Source organism: Hyaena hyaena, unplaced genomic scaffold, assembly GCF_003009895.1.
Source record: "Hyaena hyaena isolate Hyena2069 unplaced genomic scaffold, ASM300989v1 scaffold_726, whole genome shotgun sequence".
NCBI lineage: Eukaryota > Metazoa > Chordata > Mammalia > Carnivora > Hyaenidae > Hyaena > Hyaena hyaena.
The window spans coordinates 586,775-604,451 of record NW_024081358.1 but is presented as its reverse complement, the minus strand read 5'-3'; the positions used below and the strand labels follow the sequence as shown (position 1 = coordinate 604,451).

General features: G+C 33.0%; 1 protein-coding gene across 1 annotated transcript in view; it reads left to right on the top strand.

The window, feature by feature from the left end:
* FER (FER tyrosine kinase) overlaps positions 1–17,677 on the top strand; it is a 419,902-nt gene that overhangs the window by 171,676 nt on the left and 230,549 nt on the right. Inside the window, exons 11-12 of the mRNA XM_039217958.1 lie at positions 4,579–4,671; positions 15,765–15,968. Coding sequence (XP_039073889.1) covers positions 4,579–4,671; positions 15,765–15,968 — 297 coding nt within the window. The remainder of the gene's footprint in view (positions 1–4,578; positions 4,672–15,764; positions 15,969–17,677) is intronic.

The following is a 17,677-nucleotide window of genomic DNA, read 5'->3' as shown; positions in this document are numbered from 1 at the left end:
TGCAGCTTGGTAGTTTTAGTGAAGAATAATTTCAAAACCTGATAGGTATACCTGAACTGTAAGTAGTTTAGGTATTGTTTTTAGAGCTCTTTTTTAAAATAGATACTAGGAAAACTTTTAATAATTATGAAATACTTTCATATATATAAAGAGTAAAGGAGACAGAAATTATGAGACACTTCCATTAATTTTAATATAATGAAAATGAAAAACTATTCTTGAATGAGAGGTGAAACTGATACTGCATCTAGAACTTTTCTTTCAAGATAGGTTTACAGCTACACTTAAGACATTTTTCTGGGCATCTCATCAGAATATTATTTCATGATATCGCCCCTCGCATTCCCTTTTCACTGAACCCACAGCTCCCTCCACTATGGGAGGTTGTCCTATTGCCAGAGCTAATAATGCCTGTGTTTTTTATCTGGAGAAAGTTCTTTACTTTGTCATTACCTGAGGTAGGTAAAAGGGGTGCATTATTGCCAGCCCTAGCAGGCCTACAGGTAGTATTAGTACTGTATCCATGGTAACTGAAAGGAAGATTTTCAGTTTTAATTTCTGAAAGTAGCCATGTAATTCACTGATACAAAAATCAACTGTCAGTGAATTCAGCACAGTTTGATGTATTATGTGACCATATTTAAAGTTTATATATAATGCTAGGTAGACCAGCTTTAGTGAGTTTCATGTTTTATTTGTGGAAATTTGGGCAATAGTGAGCTGACATTGGTTAAAGTTTTGTATCAACTTTATTTGTATTTATTTTTTCCTGTATGAAAATGTAAGGTCTACTCATTGTGATAATACATTTTTTAGATCAATCTATTTAAGGAGTACCTTTATTTTTTTTTAAAGTTTATTTATTTTGAGAGAGCAGGGAAGAGGCAGAGAGAGGGGAAGAGAGAGAGGATCCTAAACAGACTCTGCACTGTCAATGCAGAGCCTGATGTGGGGCTCAAACTCATGAACTGTGTGATCATGACCTGAACCGAAACCAAGAGTCGGATGCTCAGACGACTGAGCTACCCAGGCACCCTTAAAGAGTATCTTTAAATAAAAGGATATCTGTATATTTTTACTAATTGTATCTCTTTGAACTTAATACAAATACACTTAATACAAAAGAAGCAGGTTTTGAAGTGTTCTTTACCCTACACCTGGACCTACCCATTAGACTTACCTGGTGTTGATTTCTTAAGTATATGATTTCTTATTTGATATTAACACATGGTTTTGAGGGAAATGGTTATCTTTCCTGTCATAAAGTTTGACACCCAAGATGTAGTTTGAGGAGAGTTATTGTTGTGGTTTCTTGCATATTATTAAATCATATATAAATAAAATGCTATCTAATAGATATTATTATTGCCCGAGCTCCAGCAGGTCCAGGGGTCATGAAGGATGCACGGTGTCAGCGAGAGAGGGATGGGAGAGCCACAAGAATCTTTCTGATCACCAGCCAGGCATCTCCGCACTGTCTGAGACTCAACTTTATTTTATGATTAAGTGTTTCGGGGATGGCACAGAAGTGGCATTCTGATGATAGATTTTTTGGTCAGTAAAAATTCCCTAGAACATCGATCTGCATAACTTTATTATTATGATTTAGATAAGGGGACTCATGCTCATCATATGAGGAAGAAAGGTATCTTTAGCTTTCAAATATAAACAGGATAATGTTTTTAGCATAGTACAGGCAAAAGTTAGTTCTTTGTGAGCAGGGGTCAATAGCCTGTTTATTGCTTAATGGGAAGTATTAAGAAAAACAGGTTTTTCAGGAAACACAATGTTTGCTCCCATAACCACAAAAGAAGAAGTTCCTACAGTAAGTTCCTTCACAAGGTGCAATCAGCACATCAAGGCCAGAATAAGTCACTCCTGATAAATCAACAAGGTGCCTTGGGGGTTGGTGCTCAAGCAGTAACAGTTGAGTGGGGGTGGGTATCAATCATTATCTGAAGGCAAGAGCCTTGCAAACTTGCCTTAACCTCACAAGGAGTTTTCTCAACTAGTGAGTTCAGAATGGCTCCCAAAATATTATTTTCGAATTTTCCACTTTTCTGCATAACTGCTTTTCAGTTCTTACAGTACTTAACAGTACTTTTATGTTGGCACCATACTCACTCTAGTATTTGAAGAGCATTAACTCAAAAGAGAAGCCTAAATCTGCAGTAGAGGTGCTTCCTGTTCTCTTGTGAAGCTTTCACTGCCAAACGGGCCATTAGCACCCTCATTTCATCTCCCTGTCAGTAATAGCAGCAGGATCAACAGAAGTGTCACTGTTCCTGCTGACATCACTGTCACCTCCACAACCACTCTCAGTCACGGGGAGAAATTCCCCAACGGAAGAAATGGGGAAATTGGTCTGGGGAGTAGAAAACTGTGGCCACTAGAGTACTTTTCAGTATGTGTGCTATGTATAATTATATTACTATATAAAAACACATTATACTATATATTATACTATAAATACTCTACGTATAAATGTGTATAAACATATTACATACTATGAGTATACTATATATAAACCTATTGCTGTATCATGCATGTGTTACCATTATAATATATTTTATAATATAGTATACAACTGCTCTGTATGCCTGACTTCCCGTTCTTCTTTTTACCATATTCTGGCTACACCTATTATCAGGTTTTACCTTCCCAAACTCTTTTTATTTTTTGAAAGACTTCTCAAGCACCAGAAATAGATTTTTAAATTTGAAGATGGACATGCATTAAAGAAAGGTCACTATACTTTTTCAGTATTTCCAGGCTGTCCTTTCAGAGATTCTTGTGACTCAGATACAGTGACTTTTACTAGAGAGTAAAGTGAAGCTACAAGCTAAGATTATATCTGTAGAATGTATGCTCACATTCCTAACGTGTAGAATGTATGCTCACATTCCTAAGGTGATGACCATCTGTAGTACAGTAAAGATTTATTTTGTAAAGTAAATTTTATTTAATATGTACATGTTTTTTCCTTAAAAATTTTTTTAATGTTTATTTATTATTGAGACAGAGAGAAACAGAGCATGAGTGGGGGAGAGGCAGAGAGAGAGGGAGACACAGAATCCGAAGCAGGCTCCAGGCTCTGAGCTGTCAGAACAGAGCCCGACGCGGGGCTCGAACCCACGAACCGTGAGATCATGACCTGAGCCAAAGTCGGATGCTTAACCGACTGAACCACCCAGGTGCCCCAAAATATGTACATGCTTTTAACATGTTAATTTTTAATCAAGTACAGTAACTTGTAAGTATGCTCTGAGGAAGTTTTGTATTAATGTTTTCATTTTAGGGATGATCAAAATGAGGTATAGATAGTGCTTCACATGGAATATAAGCACATTAGTAAAGTAAGTGATGATGATGAAAAAGAAGTTGAGATCTTTTGTTCTGCTATGTTATTGTAAGATTTTTTAAATGATTAATATGATATATTTATAGAATGATAAAAATATTAGTATTGCAACTATTAGAATGAAAAGTAAATAAAGTGGGAGACAGAAGTTGAGTTTCAAAAACTATAGTGTTTATCAGAGAGCATATGGCTACAAATGCCTGCATTTACTACAGGGAGGCATACCCAGTGTGTTAGAGACAAAGGAAACAGAAGATGTTATTTATGGCTTGCTTTAGTTATTTTCTAGGGATAGGGAAAACTGAGCATCATGACTGACAGAAGATATGGAAATACAGCATGTGGCAATAGGGTCTCAAGTTCTTTTGCCAGCTGCCGATTAACAGTTGAAATGTACTCATTATTGGAAAGGTGGCCACTTTCCATTACAAGCCCTCACACATGCTTCCTTATTACCTTCTGGTTTTCATTATTGTTCTTCTTTTTCTGTTTTTCTACTCTCTTACCCAACTCTTCACTTGCCTTTGTTAAGTGGGTCTAAAGATATGAAAATTTCAGGAAAAATTTCCTTCACTTGTGGTGCATGATACTCAGAAATATGCATCCTAAAGCTAGTAGCAGTCTAGATTGACTTCCCTTAGTGGAGTTCTACCATTACCCCCTTCCTGTTTCACTTTTTTGTCGCCGTCCTCCTCCAGTGTTGGGGTCATCATCAATATCATGATCATGGTCATTGAATCTTTGTGAAATTTCCTAGCCACTTAGACAACACTGGATTTCACTGTTTAAAAAACTGTGTTCAATATACTTCTCTTCCTCTTTTTCCCCTATTATTTTCTTTTTTGAAAATCCCTTACAACTACAATGCTATCTGAAATCTGTGTTAGACTGGTTCCTTTTAGCTTGTGTCTTTTTTTTTTTCCTCCTGGTTTTTAATACTTGGTTTCCCATTAATTTTCTTTGCATTTCTTATTTTCTCTCCTCTTACGAATTTTTATTTCTTTCTTATTTTTCCCCAAATCAAGACATTTATTGAAGGACCACAAAGGTAAAAAACTATAGAGTTAAATGCATTTGTTTATTTGTCATCTTAAATATCAGGAAGGTTATGTTTAGTTGGAAGATGTGGTAAGCTGTAGATAAATACCTTAATACCCAGCACAACTGTGTGTAAACTAGTCTACTATTGCTGAAGTCTTCTTTCTTAATCTCTCCAGGAAAGAAAAGAGAGGCTATCCAAGTTTGAATCTATTCGTCATTCAATTGCTGGAATAATTAGATCTCCAAAATCTGCACTGGGCTCTTCAACAGTAAGTAGGATGAACTCTGTGTGGTACTAAAAATAGTCATTGTCTAGTTTCTTTCTTTTCTTTTCGTTTTTCTTCTTTAGCTTCTTTCTGATAAACAGTGAGTATCGTATGTAAATTTATCCTTACAAATAGAAAACCAAGTACATTATATAGTTTTTTGTATGCATAGAATCTGTTCATATATGTATATAGTAAAATTACATGTAACACTGATTTGGGGGAAAGAAATAAACTTCCTATACTACAGATCAGTAATTCTAGGAAACATTTTATGTGTTTTGAGGCTTTATTAGAAGGAGAGCACAGAAAATTTCTTTTCCAGTGAAACATTTTTATAATAGGAATTATTATATATGTATTTTTAAATATATCAGTTTAGATGCATGTTCATATTTTTTAGAACATTTTAATTATTCAAGTCTGTTTGAAATTTTAGTTTGGCATAACACTGTGCTGCATAGAATACTATAAATTTCTAGTTAACAGCAGCCATAGGAAAGCAAGATGAAAGATATTCTTTTTCCACTTACATAGCAAAATTTTAAAGTATGTTTCTTCATTATCTTTCAAGCTAAAATTATCAAACTTTTTTTTCCTAGCCATTTCTCATTCACAATAGAGCTTTAAGATGATGGTCTTATTGAATAATGGTCAAAATAACAATATTCATTACACATTAATTATGTGCTTTCCCTTCCATCTTTTCTAGTTTCTACATAATATTTTAATATTATTTCTTATTCTTTAAAGGTTTAGCTGTTTAAAATAATGTGACCTAGTCTTATTTAGAAAAACACAGTATTTCTTAACTATAGATTAGTTAATTGCTATAATTCCTTTTGAATTTGTAACACATGTTCCCATGTTTATTCCACTCAAGCAACATTCTTTTTATAACATAATCGAGGCAAAGCATCAGGTATTTTAATTAACAAGAAAGAGAATTATATTTTTATATAAAAGAGGTTTTCTACTTCAGTGTTAGCCTTCAGTGCTCCTGTCATATTTGATATCTAAAAGTGTTCTATGGCAAAGAGGGAGGGGCTGTGAACTCATCAGACCCTCTCCTGTGGCATTAATAGCAAATGGAAATGAAAATAATTATAGGCAAAAACTGCATGATAGAGGAAGCCTCTTTTAAGACCCATATATCCTACTCTTGTTTTCCGAAGTTAATGATTTACAACTTCATAGATAAATAGTAGTTCATAGGACTTAATTTAGTAGGATTTGACATTCAAAATAAAGTATAGGAGACTTGATTATGAATCTGTGGCAAATTCTAGAGACTATGAGGATAGATAGGTTTTGATGACTTATTGGAAGAAAAGAGTTCTTGAAAATAAATATTTAAAACATTTTTAAAAAAGAAAAAAATAGTTCTTAAAAGGAAACGTTCAAATCCGTTCTTCAGAAAAAGAAAGGAAAAAAAAATCAGTTCTTAAACGGAAACATTCAAATACCTCACTTGCACTTCATAAAATTATTTAACATGAAAATAGGTCAATGAAACACATGACCTAGTTGTCATTGACTCACTTTTGTTTCACTTAGGTCAGTGGTCTTTTTGCCAGCAACTAGTAGCAGTTTATGGGTGAGCTAATTTGTAAAAGGTGTTCCCCTTAACCAGTTTTCCTTTAGTAAACTATTTTAAATACTTGAGAACAAAAGAGAAAAAACTCAGAGTTTATCTTCAGCATTATTCTTAAGTGTAAAGTTAGGAGCATGGAATTTAGGGCTTCAAATTTTAGCTAGTGACAGGAAAATAAGAATTCTATGAGATAGACATGGGCAAATACTCCTCATGTTTGTTCTTTTGTTTCCTTCACGACTTGGGATGCCCAGGGAGACAGCTGTCTAGGAGCACAGCAGTGGCTTCTGAGGCTTCATGTTACAGAAGCTCATCGCTATGAAAACTTCAGCTTTTGGCTCCAGCCAGAGCCTGTTTTGATAAATCAGGGTCAATTAGAGGGTGAGAGGATTTTTTCTTTTATGTATGGAAAGACATGCTCATTTACATACAGAAACAGAAGTAATCCAGTTAGCTCAGTATGATGAAGTTACACAGGGTTGGCTATCCTAAAATTATGTGCAGACATAATATGCACAGTCTTAATGAATTAATGGTACAGATCATAACTTTTTAATCGTTGAAGGTGTTTACATGTTATTTTCTCCATTTAAGAATGGTCTTTACTTTATTCTTAAGTGAACATACCAAATTGACAGTGACAGACATGGGTAAAAGTTTGATGTTAACAGACTGCTGTTAACTAAAATTGAAGGGCCTTTCCCACAAAGCATGTACCCCATTCAAATATACAGTGTGATCTATTTTTCATAAGTCATCAACATCCTCAAAGCTATGAAATGCCCATTTCTTCTAAGAAAATATTCCTTCTGTAACTGAGAATTCTAGAGAATGTTCACTTCTTCAGGGGTCCATCTTCATGCTGAAGGTGATCCATTACTTTTATCAGTTAAGTGCCCTTTGATATTTCCTGATTTATTTAGAAATCTCATGAACCAAAAAGATTGAGGCAGTCTGCCATTTATATTATCCTTCACTAGGAATAAATGTATACAGCCTTTTCTCTAAAATGTTAGTTTTCTTAACATTTGAGAAGGGTTTTTTCCCTAAAATAAACAAGTAATTGAGATCTTGAGTCTTGATATTGAATGTGAAGGTTTCAGGTGTTAAGTGTGATAATCTAAAGAGATGATATAAGTCTTAGAGACTACTCAGTCATATTTAAAATTTTTTTCTGACACAGTATGGTATTTTTAGAGTATTCTTATTTCATAAATATAAAACAGAAAGAATATTTTATTGTTCTAAATATTTTTCTGTGTAAGAAGCTTTTTAAAAACAACCAAAATTACATAGTTAAGCATATTTAAAATATTTTATACCTCAAATATAAATATTGGTATACCTCAAATAACGTGAAATTCACCATTTTAAAGTATATACTTAGTGGTTTTTAGTATACTCACTATGTTGTGTAACCATCACTACTTTCTGCTTCCAGGACATTTCCGTCTCCCTTATAGGATACTCCATACCTAGTAGTAGTTAGTCTCAGTTCCCTCCTTTTCCCATTTTCTGGTAATCATTAATTCACTTTTGATCTCTAAGGATATGCCTGTTCTGGACATATCACATAAATAGAATCCTATAATAAGTGACTTTTTGTGTCTCGTCTTTTCCAACTAGTATAATGTTTTCAAGGCTCAACTGTGTTGTAGCATGTGACAATACTTCATTCTTTTTATGACTGGATAATATTCCATTGTATGAATTTATCACATATTGTTCATCCATTCATCAACTGATGGACATTTGGGTTGTTTCCACTTTTTGGCTATTAGGAGTATAATGCTGTAGTGAACATTTGATGTACAAGTTTTACGTGAACGTGTGTTTTCAGTTCTCTCCATTATATATGTAGAAATTGCTGGATTAAACAGTGATTCTGTGGTTTTATTTTTTGAAGAACTGCCCGACAGTTTTCCACAGTGGTTGCACTGTCTTACATTCCCACTAGCAATATATGAATATTCTAATTTCTCTACAGTGTCATCAGCACTTGTTATTTTCCATTTTTAAAATTATAGTCATTCTAGTGGATGTGAAGTGGTATATCTTTTATTTGCATATTCCTAATAACTAAAATATTGAACATCTTTTCCCATGCTTATTAGCCACTTGTATACATTCTTCAGAGATACGAACGTTCATTTTCTTTGAACACTATTTAATTGGATTGCTTTTTAATTTTTGAGTTATAAAAGTTCTTCATGTATAATGGATACAAACCACTTATCAGATGTATACTTTGCAAATGTTTTTTTCTCATTTTGTGGATTGTCTTTTCACTTTCTTGATTAGTGTCTTTTGACAAAGTCTAATTTATCCGTTTTTCTTTGTTGGCGCATGTTTTTGGTCTCATATCTAAAAAAAAATATTGTCTAATCTGAGACCATACAAATCTACACCTTTATTTTCTTCTGAGTGTTTTATAATTTATATATATAGATCTATATTTATATCTATATCTGTATATATGGCTTTGATCCATTATGTATATGGTGCACAGCAGAGGTCCAAATCCATTCTTTTGTATGTGAAAACATTTAATTAAAAATTCTAAAACAGTAACAACTATGACATTACTCTTTCTTTATTCAAATGAACATTTACAAATTAGAACTATAAAATATAACTTTAGATAAAATAGGCAATCCCTTTTTACATAGGGGAATGAAATTAGTATTAATCTTAGTATTATTCCCATTGGACTTGCCATAGCTATTTATTTCAACATTTTTATAGTGTGGCTAAAATGTAGAGCTTCTTTGAAGACAGTCTCATGGAATACATCCATCACCAGTGTTGACAGAAGAGAGAGTATAAGATAATTAGGTGATAGATGAATTTAGCTTTAACTGAATTATAGCATCTGATGGCATATGTTTAATACTTATTGTTATGATCCGAATAGTGTTTTAATATAATAGCTGTAAGAATGTGTTCTTTTTCTCAGCGTGCTAACAGCTTTAAGTAACCAATCATTAGTACCTTTGGACTCTGAGAACTGCTCTGTATCCAGCATCTTCCCATGCCATAGGAGGTTATAATTTTGCTTTGAGAACTATTTGTCAGAGACTGCTTCTGAAGTCAGGGCCAGAGATACTAAGATTAATTACATAATCTGGAAACCTACTAGTAGTCATGTGTGTCTATTTCCATTGGAAGTCTTCAAGCCATATTTTAATGAGATCTGTTTTAATCATAATCAAGAATACCTCCCTTTATCAGAGCCATCTGCTTACTGTAGGATTTCTCTAGCAAGTGTTTGAGTAAATCAGTTGTTCCATCTTACAGCTCCTTGTGAGTACTAGCTGTATCACTGGAGAGTTTAATACCTTTCTAGTAGTAGCACTGTTAGAAAAATGTACTTTAAAACCAAAATAAAGCACATCATGGTCCAAGTAATTGTTCTTAAGACATCAGAAGAATTCTTAAATTATTTAACTATTCCCTCCTCAAAATTCATATTTTTCTGTACTGTATTGGCATATATGCTCTTTCAATTTTAGAATCACTTCGTGCTAGAATTTATGAAATAAAAATATTGGAAAATAAAGATATACTACCATTATATAGAATAATATAGCAAATAAGATTTGCTTGCCTGATTCTTTTCAAAAAATTAGAAAATTACAGTTCACCTTTGTTTAAGTTGTACAGCATTATAATGTCAGTAGTGTTATACTGCTTGGCCACCACCATTGGCAGTTCTTTTCATGTATAACATAATAAACTGCTTGTGTTCTTTAGCGTTCTCCTTTAATCCTAGGACAGCAACTTTGTACTTCCTTTAATAATACATATTATTAAATTCAGGTTAAATGTTATATATTCCAAATCATAGTTGTCTTTGTTTATTCTTATGGTTTTAATTTATTTCCCTCTCCTTTTAACTACTCCTGTCACCTAGACACTCAGATATAGAAAAATAAGAAAAAAGTGAAAATAGAAATAAAAATTCTTGTATCATGTCACTGTCATACATACACTGAATTCTACTGTCTAGTCAGTCATGTTTAGGAAGACAAAGTATTCTCAGAATTGCTAGTTTTGAATCACTATCACATATAATTTTTAAGAAAGTCTTATCAGATTTATTTCCTATAAACCTATAATTTTACAGTGTAGAGAGCAAATATCCTTTTTTTAAGACTCTTTTTAAAATGTTTTTTTATTTTTGAGAGAGAGAAGACAGAGTGGGAGCAGGGGAGGGCCAGAGAGAGGGGACAGAATCCAAAGCAGCCTCCAGGCTCTAGCTGTCAGCAGAGAGCCCTACATGGGGCTTGAATTCACAAACTGGGAGATCATGACCTGAGGTAAAGTCAGATGCTTACTGACTGAGCCACCCAGGCTCCCTCTTCTTTTATATGTTTGAGCAAATGCTTAAAACAGTGATCTGATCATGTCAGACTAATACTGTATTCTTCACAAGCAATTGCCACTTGATGATGAACATTTAAATTTCCTAACACATGAGTTAAAATGATCTGGTAATCGTTTTAGTTGATACGTAAAACGTGAAATTAGCACTGAATACAGTTAATTGACTAAAATGTGTTTTTGTAGCACATTTTATATGTAATATTATATAGCTTAAGGAAAGAATATTTCTTAATGAAAAAATAGAAGTGTAGAAAACATGCAGTGAAATTATCAGATAAAAGAGGATGAATGAGAGTCACAAGTACAACTGGAAAAAGCAAATGGATAAAAATAATAAGGTGAAAAAAGAAAATGGTTACTAATAAAGAGAAGAAGAGTAAGGGAACTAAAGAAGCAAGCAAAAAAAAAGTCAGAGGAAATCAGAAGGTATAGGAGGAAGCAGAGGCATTAAACCAAAAGTAAAAGACCTTCAGAAAATATATTTTGCCTAGAGATAGTGTCTCCTATGAGAGATGCAAGAAGGTGCACAGAAAGGCAATCAAGGAAATGGGAAGTTGTGGAAGTAAGGTAATATCTGAGTTTGGCCTACTTGTCTATCTTTTTAGGTAAAGTTTTGGGAAGAATCATACAAAAATCCAAATCTCTGATCAGCCTATAATACTGCCTAGCTATGATGCTAGACAACAGTTATGTTATTAGCTAAAGACTAAACAAACGCAGGTTCTCAAAAAGTACAACAAATCAAGAAATTTGTGAATAAGAGTTTTGTTGCTAGTTTCGTCACTGAAGATGAACATTAGGTGAAGTTCCATTGTTTTGGTTAAAGATACCAGTGCATGAAAAATAATTGATCAATTCTTCTTTATTGCTAAAAACATTAGAATTTGTAGAATCCAGATAGATCTTAGTGCCTCATAAAGACAGAACCCTGCTCCAATTAATTTATATCCTGTTTAGCCTGAGGCAATGATCATGAAGCTCAAATACCTGGAATATTTTTTATTTTTCATTCTTATAAGAATGAACTCATTCAATAAATTCAAAATGGAATTATTTAGAAATTAGAAAAAAATGTGGCAAGAAGAACATTATTATTCATGTTCTCATTTTATGTTAAGTAATTATTCAACTGACAAACTCAAAATGTTATAAAATATATTTTCTACCTATGGTTACATATTCCTTTCACTGAAAATAGGTTTTACTACCACCAGGCAGATTTCTATTCAATAGACCTTTTCCAGCCTTTTGCAAATGTTTGGTGATTCTTTTACTTCTGAGTGTATGACGTTTGATACCTAATATAAAATTTTTCAGTGATAAAATTAAAGGGGCCTTTATGGAATTTTTGAGGAATGTTTAAAGTTCTGAGTTACTTGGTCTCACCCCAGTATAATACTAAGTTAGATTTGAAATAATTCTTTACTTAGATTATTAAATTAATGACTAAATTTGTATAAGAATAGAAAAAATGATTAAATGTCATTTTATGATTAAAAATTTATTAAACATTTTTATGTTTGTGTTCAAATTTTATTTAGCTAGTTCAAGTTCCTTGAAAGATTTACTTACATATTTTCCATGGTGTTTTATTTTAGTTTTTTAAAAATCATTTCTAAGTTGGGTGCCTAATTTTAATAGAATCTAGACTTTGAATTTTTTAAAGATTTTTTTTTTTGTAAGTAATCTCTTCACCAAACATGGGTCTCAAACCTACAACCCTGAGATCAAGAGTCACATGCTCTACCAACTCAGCCAGCCAGGCACTCTTGATTTTTTTTTTTAAATTTTTTGTTACTTCTCTAAAAGGACCTCATATGGAACTGAAATGTTTGACATAAAGGCATACAAATTTTCATTACATACTTGAAAATTATCCCTAAATAGGGTAAGAAAAAAAAATAGGCTCTTCCTCTTTCCTCAAGAAGAAAACATCTTCATTTTCTTGTACTGACTCCCCAATGCCTCTTCATTTACACCAATTATTTTATTTCACTAAGCCCAGTGTGTTTTTAGTGGAATTTCCTTTAAGAACAAGGCTCAGGGAAAATAACTAAACATTTAGCCCAATTAATCAGGAAAGATTATCTTACCAAGTATAAATAATTAATTAGATTGGAATACCTATAACTTTAAAAAAAAGAAGGCCCCTACTTCCCATATCTTGGGCAAAAATTTTACATAATTTACTGACAAGGAAAAAACTTTCCCTACTGATATTTGATTTACTTCAAATAAGCTCATTTCCTTTTTGATGTAATTATGACCGCTCTTGGGATATTGGATTTTGCTGCTGAAACATTCTACATTGTTTCTAACAAGCTTGCAAAATTGTATTGGAATTTAATTAAAATCATATTAATAAAAAGATTCCTTCCAATACTTGCAGAGTAGTCCCTGTAAAACCTGATAGACCAGGACAGGGAATATGTGGGGCCTTTCCTACATACATGTAATCCACATGCACACTCATAGTTGAGCTTGTATTTTATAACAGTTTTGTCTAGGAGCTAGGGAACGGCAGATCTCTTTTTCAGAGAAACTAATAAATCCAAACAACTGGTGAATAATTCCTGTATATTATTCCTGTATATTATTATTATTCCTGTATATTCTTGTATATTCCTGAAATAGTAATATAAACTCCTTCCCATTCACTTCTTTTTTTAAAGCAAACAAATAAGCAAACTTAGATGTTCTTTCAGGATGATTTTTTTCCCCAACACAGATTCCTCACATTCAGATCCTTAAATGAATTTCTTGGTGTTAGCTGAGCTTTTGTGTTTCAGATGCCCTCTGACTTGATGAATTCTCCAGGCTCTGCATTTTTCCAATTCTAAATAAATCATAATTTGGGAGGATAGGTTGAATAGGATAAGGAATCAATCACATGACATTCTTGTTTGTGATGCCTTTCTAACAGGTAGACCTTCTTGAAAGATAATAATAAAAACAAGTTCTTTGCAATGTGATAACTTTGAATTTCTTATTTTATTGATTTTTTTTATTGAAAATTTTGCCATGGGCAGTGCTTGGAAATATTTATATTACAGTAAAACTGTTGGTGTTTATTATAGTGAGATACATGGTGATAAGTTTTTGGAAAAGATATATTTAATAATTGTGGCTACCTGTTTAAGAATTATAAACTATTAGTATCAGTATACACAAGAAGTTAATTTTGTGTGGTAATGCATTTAATTTTAGGGACACTATTATCTCATAATTGTGGCTGGTTCTTTATGTAACTTGTTCTTCAAATTCATTTTGGGGAAATCGATTAAAATTTTTTTGAAATATTATTCATAATTAGTACTAAAAGAGTCTTATTTACCTTACAAAAATTTTCCATGTAAGTTATGCCATGTATATATTAAAGGAATTAAGTATATCATAAGCAGAAGAAACCAAACTGTGAACTCTTCTTTGAAGTCTATTTGGGATGTTTCAAGGTCCCTTTTTTAAATCATTAGGATGGTTTTTTTTTGTTTTTTTTTTTTTTTTTTTTTTTTTTTTTTTTTTTTTNCAGAGAGAGAGACAGCGTGAGCAGGGGAGGGTCAGAGAGAGAGGGAGTCACAGACTGAAACAGGCTCCAGGCTCCGAGCTGGCAGTCAACACAGAGCCCGACGCGGGGCTCGAACCCACGAACCGCGAGATCATGACCTAAGCGAAAGTCTGACGCTTAACCGACTAAGCCACCCAGGCGCCCCTAGGATGGTTTTTAAGTAACATAAAATAGAACTTGTACCAATAACTTTTGGGCCTCTTCAGTGGCACAAAACAATGAAGACTATCTTCAGAACTAGTTTTCATTTACCACAAAGATTTATACTTTGTCCATGTAGAGAGTTGATATCAGCATGAGAAACCTCATGTATGAATATTTGCCTTTCATTTATTATTAATTCTTAAAAAAAAATTTTTTAATGTTTTATTTATTTCTGAGAGAGAGAGAGCGCAAGCATGAGCAGGGGAGGGTCAGAGAGAGAGGGAGACACAGAATCTGAAGAGGGGCTCCAGGCTCTGAGCTGACTGTCAGCACAGAGCCTGACGCGGGGCTTGGACCCACGAACCATGAGATCATGACCTGAGCTGAAGTCAGACGCTTAACTGGCTGAGCCACCCCTCATTTATTATTAAGTTTATATAAGTTGGAGAAATTTATAAATTACTTTCTCATGAGACATTGTACATATTGTATGCTAAGAATCCTAAGAGTTAGTGCACATTTTTGTATCTTAGCCACAGAGTACTCCTAATATCTGGGGCCATTTCGTTCTTTGGATGTTAAAAGCAGCCCTTTTACTTGTAACTAGTAAATGTATTTTCATGTTATCTATTATCTATTAGATAATTAGAAAATTAGATTATTAATTAGAAAATTTATTATCTATTATCAATTAGAAAATTTCAAGGAGATATAATTAGTTCTTTAGTTGTCTGTTATTTGGTATTAGCATTTGACCTCCTAAAATAAGAGATAATTCTTCCATGCTCATGGCTAATATTTCTCCTTTGTTTTTGCCACATGTTTGTAATTTCATGTTAGTGATTTTTAATGATGTTGCTTCTCCTAAGGCTTTCTTGGTCATTGCCGTACAGGATCAGGACCAGACATGTGCAGAGGTGATGGTTATGGAAGTCAGGGGAATCAGGGCAAGAATGGAAAGGTACAGCAGCAAGGCAGCATCTAATGAAGCCCTAGATATTGCTTCTGGAACATAGCACATGGGCCGTCTACCGCCCATATCACTGAGAGTTTTTCCATTAAAATAATTAACTCAGCTTTTAATTTAAGTAAAAATGAAGTCGTTTTGTGACATTTCTCTGATAATACCTCTTTTATCTGGTTGGTAAATTTTAAATATATGGATTTATTTTATGATATGGTGAATAAGACTATAAATTCTAACACTGAATTCTATTATTGTATTCTAGGTGATATTTTCTTTAAAATTTATGAAAAATTTAGATTCATCATGTGTCTTTTGTCAGTCAGTTAAAAGGAGGAACATAAGTAAGAAGTATTTATAATTACTCTAAGTTTTACCAGCAAGAATTCCTATTTTCTCTAATTTAATCTTTTTTTTTTTTTTCCCCTCAATGTTTGCTCAAGTACTCTGATGCAGGGTGCATAAGCGAGAAGCCCCTGGCAGAACAGGACTGGTACCATGGCGCAATTCCCAGAATAGAAGCACAAGAACTTTTGAAACAACAAGGAGACTTCTTGGTGCGAGAAAGTCATGGGAAACCTGGTGAATATGTCCTTTCTGTATATTCTGATGGACAAAGGAGACACTTTATCATACAGTTTGTTGATGTACGTTTCCAGTTTAGTTTATATGTATATTTTGATATAGTTCATTGCAGTAAAATTATAATTAAGGGGTGAATAGTTTGTGATAAATTCCTGTAACACTTTATGTGTAGTATTTAGTTTTACTTTGTTCCGAATTCCTTCAATACAGTGTGCTAAAAGTCACTAAAATGTTAATCTTATTAAGGAAATAATATATTTTTAAACATTAGAAATTAAAAATAGTTGTTACAAATTTAATTTGTTTTTGAAGTATAGTAATTTATTTAAAGTTTATTCATTTTGAGAGAGAGAGAGAGAGAGCAGGGCAAAGGCAGAGAGAGGGAGAGAGAATCCCAAGCAGGCTCTGTACTGTCAGCAGGGTGTCCGACAAGGGGCTTGAACCCATGAACCACAAGGTCATGACTTAAGCCGAAATTAAGTGTCAGATGCTTAAGCCAAGTAGGTCCCCCTCAAACACTTCATTTATTAATTCATTGTTAATTTTGTATAGTATTCAGACCTCACCTTGATAATCATATTTTCCTACTTTCATGAATCCAACCTACTTTTTATAGTAGTATGTCATTCCTCACATCCTTAGAAAACTCTTAGATTTTTATGTACCTTTCAGTTACAGATGTAGATAACCTTGGCTATTATAATCGGTGACTATGTTGGCATCATTTATAAAATGGTATGTGAGTTACAGAAGGAAAGGTTATAGGTAAACTGTAAACTAAAATTTATATGAATGTTTCCATCTATTTACTAAGGTCTAACAGTGACAATTTTAAGAATATGTCATACATTAAATAATTCTGAAATATTTCCCTTATTACCATATAGTTTGAAACGTAACTATAAGAATTTAAATTATTATTCTTAGAAACAAAAGGAAAGTTCTACTTGCAAATTATCACTTGTCTTTAATGTCACTATTTTGTTTTAAGTGACTAAAATGAATAGTGTAATATATTCTAAAAATAAGACTTTGTTACATCTTCATTTTTGAAGATTTTATTCAGCTTCCTTCTGTCACTGAAATTTTGCAAAGATCTCTGTTACAGATGAGAGTGCCTGTATTTCTGTAAACGCATCAGGTTTTCCACTGCCTAATTTTATTTAGTTAATTGTCACTATATAATGTTGAGCTCTTAAGTTAGTTGAAGATAGAAGTTTTAAGGTGATATGGACTGTTTAGGGTGGTTTAAATTCTTTTCCAATTTGTGTAGGTAAATCTTTCATGAGCTAAAATTATCCCATTTCATTCCTCATATACCTTTTGCCTGGAAGGGGTCTATAAATGAGGGAATTCATTATGAGATATTTAGTGATTGCCTCCTATAGTCCAATCAAGGAGTTCATAATCCAATAGCAGGTTATAAAAGCTGTTTATAAATGAGGGGACAGGTGTACTAAGAGAGAAAGACATAAAGAAAGATGAGATTTTTAGAAAGCAGGAAAAATACCAAAAAGTGGGTCAATGAAAAAAGTACTGAACCTAGGTTTCTGGCCCACTTCTATACTTTAGAAACTCTCTGGTTTGGGCGATAATGGGGGTTATAGCCGGTACCAAGATTGTGAGAATCAAACCAGTAAATATGTATTTCATAAGGTGTAAAGTGCTATGCAAATATTAGACATTTTTTATCATTGTTTGATGACATCACTTGAGAAAAAATAAAGTGTACTTTGTATGAACTATCCATATAATTGGAAAAGTTAATTTA